The sequence below is a fragment of the Bos taurus genome, chromosome Y (genome assembly GCF_002263795.3).
Source record: "Bos taurus isolate L1 Dominette 01449 registration number 42190680 breed Hereford chromosome Y, ARS-UCD2.0, whole genome shotgun sequence".
In the NCBI taxonomy this organism is placed as follows: Eukaryota; Metazoa; Chordata; class Mammalia; order Artiodactyla; family Bovidae; genus Bos; species Bos taurus.
In genome coordinates, this window is record NC_082638.1 from 13,022,389 (window position 1) to 13,029,478 (window position 7,090).

The 7,090-nt window shown below is 37.8% G+C and overlaps 1 protein-coding gene across 1 annotated transcript; it reads right to left on the reverse strand.

The window, feature by feature from the left end:
* Positions 1–905: 905 nt before the first annotated feature.
* Positions 906–6,889, reverse strand: LOC132344426 (zinc finger protein 280B-like). The gene is given in 4 exon segments (XM_059884006.1): positions 906–943; positions 5,145–5,405; positions 5,408–6,622; positions 6,871–6,889. Coding segments are annotated over 4 exon segments (1,533 nt in total).
* Positions 6,890–7,090: the final 201 nt, after the last annotated feature.

A 7,090-nucleotide genomic window follows, 5' to 3' on the forward strand; every position in this document is an offset into this window, starting at 1 on the left:
TATTATAAGACCCCACTGTAGTACTCTTACCTTGAATAAAGTTTTTCTTACCACCTTTAGTAAGTGTTATGAATATTTTTTTTTAACATTTCCAAGTTCTGTTAGTAGGGATTATTCTCAAAGGAATAGTTTTATACCTTTACTTCTTATCCTATATTCTTTGGGGAACAAATTTCTAGAATTAAAAAATTTCATGTTTTTACCATACAAACAGAAAATATCTTTTTAAATATATTTATATATCTTAAAAAATGTAGTACTCTGAAAAGGATGTGTATATAGACATATCAGTGTATATACACACATACCCCCAGAGCTCCAAAAAACAATTCTCAGTAAACTATAAATTAAAATATTCAGCCTGCAAGTAGTGAAATCTTTGGAATTAACTTGCCAAAAATCATAGAGAATGAAATTTTAATTAAAAAATGTATACATAAAAATATTTGGGATTCAGACAAAATTTGCTAAAGTTAGGTCAAGCCCTAAACCATCTATTAAAAAAAAAAAAGAGAGAACTACTCAGTATCATGTAATAACCTATAATGGAAAATAACCTAAAAAAGAATAGATATGTATCTGATAACTAAATCACTCTGATATACATCTGAAACACAACATTTTAAATCAAATATATTTCCATAAAATTTGTAAAGAAAGCTTTTAAAATAAAATGTTATAAAGAAAAAAATCCTAAAGAAGGTAGAAGGTATATATGAATTGAAACAAAAATAGAAAACAACAAAAATAAAACTTGTTGGGATAATAAAACAAGAGCTGCTTCTTGAGAAAAGGAAAATCAGAAACTGTGGCAATCAAGTAAGGGGAAGAGGAGGTTAATTCCAATATTAGAAATGAGAAATGGAATGGGATTCTGCGAGGATAACATTCAACCCTGAGTGGAATTACTTTTGTTTCAGGAAAGGTCCAGTCAAGCCAAAACCTGGGGAAAGAAAGGGAAGGAAAGAAAGAGGAAGAGAGTCAGGGGAAGAAAGGAAGAAAAGGAAAGGAAGGGAGAAAGAAAGAAAAGTAAATGTCTCAACAGATGTTGTAAACTATCCAATGAAACAATTCTCTTAAAATCTAAAAACAGAAATAGAAATTCATTAAGCCATATCCTCCCATAGAGTCCATAAGACTGTTCTATACATCAGGGAGAGGGAGAGGGTGGGAAGATTTGGGAGAATGGCATTGAAACATGTAAAATATCATGTATGAAACGAGATGCCAGTCCAGGTTCAATGCATGATACTGGATGCTTGGGGCTAGTTCACTGGGACGACCCAGAGGGATGGTATGGGGAGGGAGGAGGGAGGAGGGTTCAGGATGGGGAACACATATATACCTGTGGCGGATTCATTTTGATATTTGGCAAAACTAATACAATTATGTAAAATTAAAAAAAAAAAAAGGCCATATCCTCATTGCCTTTGATGATACTAAGAACAAGAAAACCCATTTACACATCACTGTTTAGAATTTCTGGCCAACACAGTAGGATTGTTAAATAAAAAAAAAGAAAAGAAACAAAAATATGCCATGTTATTTGTAAAAAGATAGACAGCAGAAATGTTTTTTAAACCATTTTATTTCTATAAATAGTAATTTTACTTATAATGTTTTGGCAACATTAATAAAACAAATTTTACCTGAAAGAACAAGCAAAATAGACAAGGAAATTCACAAAGGGCAATAAAAAATAATAATCTTGACAGATATTCCATACATTTGTAAACAAAACAACATGTTATTGCCTGAAAAAAATATAGAGGTATTGATAGAAAAACAGAGGAAGCTCCTGAAAGAACTCAACTCACTAGTAACTATCTTTTATTTGCAGGTGCAGAAACTGACTCAAGTTAATTCTAAGAAGCAAAGCCCTGAGGTTATTATCTCTTCTCAGGTTGTGTGTGTGTGTGAAAATCTAGGAAATTTAGGCTGCAGAGGAAAGAAGAGGGTAGAGACTTAAAGTGCCTTTAGGAGGAGGAGGAAAGGGAAGGGGTTGAGGATTTCATTGTGTGATTTGAACAGCATTGGTGAAGCTTAAACAAGGGAGGTAGCAAGCCATGCAGGCCTAGGAGAAGAGCATTTCCAGAGGAACGACAGTTGCAAAGTCTTTGGATCAGGAAGAAATGGAATTTTCTTGAGGAAAAGCAACGCCAGTGTTGTCAAAACCAGGGCACCAGTGGGGAAAACAGTAGAGTAGAATGATAGAGAATGGAAGAGAGGAAGTAGTCAGGGATCTTATCACTGGAACCTTTTTATTTGGCAATAAATACAACTTGTACTCCTTAGGAGCATTCTTCAGAGCAAACAACAGTAACAGTGTTGATAATACTAAGCAACAATAAAAACCTATAAATAAAACATTTCATATATTTACTATAGAAATAGAATAAAGGAGATAAGAATACAATATTCTGCACATTTATTTATACATAGAGTTTTCACCTGAGACCAGAACACCACACACACACACACACACACACGCTTTATACACCTAAAAGTGGTTTAAGCTAGACTTAGAAAAGTGCTTTGGCCCAAGCAAACTAACTGGAAAGGCCTAGTAAAATATTCAAAGTGCAAATCAATCAATCAAGCATTGAGTAAATAAATGCAATTTACTTGTATTTGAATTTACAGTCAGGAAATTACCTAAAATAGAGACAATAGACTGACTACAGCTTAGTCATCTGTAGTCCTTCCTCTTCAGTTCTGAGAGGGATGCTAACCCCTTGGTGATTATCACTTGCCAGCATTTTGTGAAAGCTTAGAGGATTTAAATAAATTGAGGAGGGGAGAAAACAATAGTGGAAAGAGACAAAGAGGAGGAGAAAGGAAGAGGAAATGGAGAGATTTCTCCTGGCATAGGTCTATAGCCAGGATCCCAGGTTCCTTGAATGGTGCACAGAGTTTGCTAGGTATCTGTGCCAGAAGTGGAGAAGGTATGGCATTCAACTCCAGGAGGAGACTCAACTCCAGGAACCCACAGAGGAAGCCAAGTGTGCTGATGTTCAGGAACCAATACTTGGAGGGTACCCCGTAGGCCTGTTAAAGAGCCCTTGGAGACGCAAAAAAAAAAAAAAAAAAGATTTCCACAAGTATAATCGGAGAAGGCAATGGCACCCCAGTCCAGAACTCTTGCCCGGAAATTCCCATGGATGGAGGAGCCTGGAAGGCTGCAGTCCATGGGGTCTCTGAGGGTCGACATGACTAAGCGACTTCACTTTCACTTTTCACTTTCATGCATTGGAGAAGGAAATGGCAACACACTCCATGGTTCTTGCCTAGAGAATCCCAGGGATGGGGGAGCCCAGTGGGTTGCTGTCCATGGGGTCGCACAGTGTCGGACATGACTGAAGTGACTTAGTGGTAGCAGCACAAGTATAATCACAGACTAGATATTTGGATAGAGTCAGATCAGATCAGATTAATCGCTCAGTCGTGTCTGACTCTGTGCGACCCCATGAATCGCAGCACGCCAGGCCTCCCTGTCCATCACCAACTCCCAGAGTTCACTCAGACTCATGTCCATAGAGTCAGTGATGCCATCCAGCCATTTCATCCTCTGTCGTCCCCTTCTCCTCTTGCCCTCAATCCCTCCCAGCCTCAGAGTCTTTTCCAATGAGTCAACTCTTCGCATGAGGTGGCCAAAGTACTGGAGTTTTGGATAGAGTAGAGGAAGGATAATAACTCTATGACCTGATAATTACTGAAATAAACGAGACAATTCCTGCATATCAAACTGTGTCAATTAAGACCAAAACTCAGTTTGATAAAATGGGAAATTATACACACAAAGAATTAGCTGTTATCTGTAATATATTCATGTCCAAGGCAAGATAAGATACAAAACTGAAATCTTCACATGTTCAACTAGGGTAAGACACATGTAACTGGAAAAGGTAAGGGAAAGTTCTATAGAGGGTTTAATCACCCTGGACCCTTTGTATCCACTACATTTACTATTCTGAGACAACTCCATTGTAGCTTAAGGGTAAGAGAACTGAATTTAGCCCAATTCATAAACTGAACAGATTTCCCGTGTTTGATCACTTTCAGTTAAAATTATGGGTCCAGTACAAATCAAACTGGATGTTAAGGCTTTTTTCCCTTGGGAATCTTAACTTGCTTTACTACTGTGACTGAGACAGATATGGCTACTTCACTGTGACTAAAAGCTAGTCAAATGGGAAAGGGGATGGAATCAATCAAGTTCCCCTTTTGATCACTCAACAGGAGGTCCACAGGCAACAGGCCTCATTCTATTAACTATCTCTGCTTCGCCAACTGCAGTCAATGATACACAGGGCCTGCTTGATGCTTGAAGGGGCCTCTCACCAAACACAGGCATTTTAACGTTTGGCTTCCTTGAGATGTCCCTGGGCTAGGTAAAAACACTCTGAGACAGTGTTCCTTCTGCCTTGGCTCTATGCCTGGAGTGAATACATGCCTCTTCCTCAACTGGGACAAGAAGCCACAGCTCTCCACTGACTAAATCCCATGTCTGGTCCAAACTCACATCATAGCTTCTTCATCAACTTCTCCACACCAGGCTTTTGGAGTCAGGTTATTTTAGATCAGCACAACAGAGGCACTTTGGAGACTTTAGCAACACATGGGAACATACCATAACAAAGCCATTCCAATCTGGCTATATAGTTAATACTGAGATCTTCAAGGCATGAAAACAGTTGAAAATTACATTGCTAAAACATTCTACAGATTATATGTACAGTAGAGCGTTTGAACTTACAAATAACATGAAATACCAAAATAGGTTTTACTTTTCCTTTCTCCACCTCTCTCGTTCTCTCTCTTTCTCACACACACACGCACCCATACTTTTTATGTGTTAAGACAATTGTATGAAAAACAGGAAATATATTTTAAAATAACATCTCAATATTCAAACAAAACTGTACTTCATGTATTTAAAATAAAAACACATAAATTACACATTGGTTTCCCCATATTTGATATTATTGAATAATGCTATAATTTGAATTTGTTCTTTTTAATGGGGTTTTTAACTTTGAAATACTGGCTTCAGACTTACTGAAAGTAGAATTAACGGGTTCTTTTTGACCTCCTACTTTTAGATTTCGGGGGTGATGGTTCAGAATGAGATGTGTTCACAGTAGTGAATGCTACTTCCACCAATCCTGGTTGAAGTGGTTCCAGTGATACCTGAATAACAACTTTTGTTTCAGGAGGTAATCCTTCTAGCTGCTTAGGCTTCTTAAACATTTGATGACACTGGGTCTTGTGCTCCCTTTTCTCTTTAAAAGTTAAAAACTGTAGCCCACATTTGGAACACTGGTGAAAACTCTTTTCCCAGTTCCGTCTATAATGACATATGTATGGTGTTGCAGTTTTAAAAATTTTGAGACAAAAGGGGCAAGAAAATTCTTAGTGTTACCATGGTATCCTCTGAAATGTGCATCCACATCTGCAAAGAATGATGATCTGTAACTGCAAACCTGGCATACATAGGGCATTTCACCAGGCTTATGATTGTCTTTCATGTGCTGTAAGAGAACCTGATCTGTCTCAAAGGAAAATTCAAAGATTTTACTGACTGCAGAGGGCTCCTTGAAAGTGTGGACACTTTCAATGTGACACTGCAGCTGGAAGGGAGTAGGAAACTGGCAGTGGCAGTGCTGGCAGGTGGTGTGGTATTTCAAGCTGTCACTTCTCTGCCTCTCAAGTTCCAAATGGTGCTTAATGTGATTCATAAACTTGACATTTTTTAGAACTTTCAAGCAGCTGAGGCATTTAAAGGCTGTGTGAGTTTTAGGTTCTGGCTGTCCATCTCCTATATGCTGTCCATAGTAGAAGTCGTGAAGTAACACAATCAGATTGCCTTCTGTGAGATCAACAATCTTGTTTTGACTTGCTACACTTGGAAAGTCAGTTTTTGTCAGTCCATTTTCCCCTAAAGGACTTACAGGCTTGCAATGAACATTGCCCTTTGGAAAAGCTGTTGGACAAGGTTCTCCATTCTGAATATGGCTTAATGAGGTATGAACACTGTCTGGTGTGCTTTGCTGAGTAGTCACTGTATGAAAAATACCTGAAGGGGACAAAGCTAAAGAATGTTCTCCTATAATTCCATCACTGAGTTTAGGCCTTTTGGGATTTGTGCTATTTGTTTCAGAAGTGGGAAGTCGCTTTGATACATGAGGACTTTTATCCATATCTCCTGTAGAAACTGCTGTTTCTACTGGATGCTGCAATGAACTTGTGAAGGTAATCAAAGGAGAACATAACTCTGAAAAGCTATTAGGCACTATTTGTGGTGAAATATTTTTAGAATCCGCTTTGGACAAAGGCTCAATAATAACAGGACTATCTGTTGATCTTGATTCAGAGACAGAAACTGGCAAGACAGTCTTTGCTTCTGATGCAGGAGTCACATGACTAACAGGCTGTAATTTCTGAGCATTATCTTTCCTGAAGTGACCATACCTTTTTCTCCTTGAATAAGAACCTGGGGTAACTCCGTTCAGTATGTTTGAAATGACTTGTTTTGAATTTGAGGTCATCCCAACAAAGATCACATCAGCATCTTCATTTACATGTTCCATTCCAACCAAGATCAGTTCAGCATCTTCGTCATCTACTTTGTTTGGTTTCTCCCTGGCTTTTCTGTGGTTCTGGCTCTTGTTCTTCTTCACATAACATACATGGTGGTTCCATATTTTAAATACTTTTTTGTTCTTGGAGGGTGTGGCCACAAGTCCCAGTGCTTCCTTTAAATAAGCTGTCACCTAAGTATAAATATACTACATATTAGTTAAGTACAGAAAAATGTGCTATTTTGTTATCTCCAAAATTCTAGGGTAGTTACAAACACCCTTATCTTACAGATAACGACAATGAGCATCAAAGAGAGTAAATGACAGCTGAAAAACCTATGATTTCAAGTTTACATGACTCGAGAATCATAGCTTTGTCCTATGTTGATTTTAATCTCTTCTATTTAAAAAAAAAGAAGAAAAAACAACACCACCGATCATTAGGTGAAATCCCATATAAAGGACAAGAATTTTTACAAAAGCACTACTGTACAGTGTTTAGAAACATG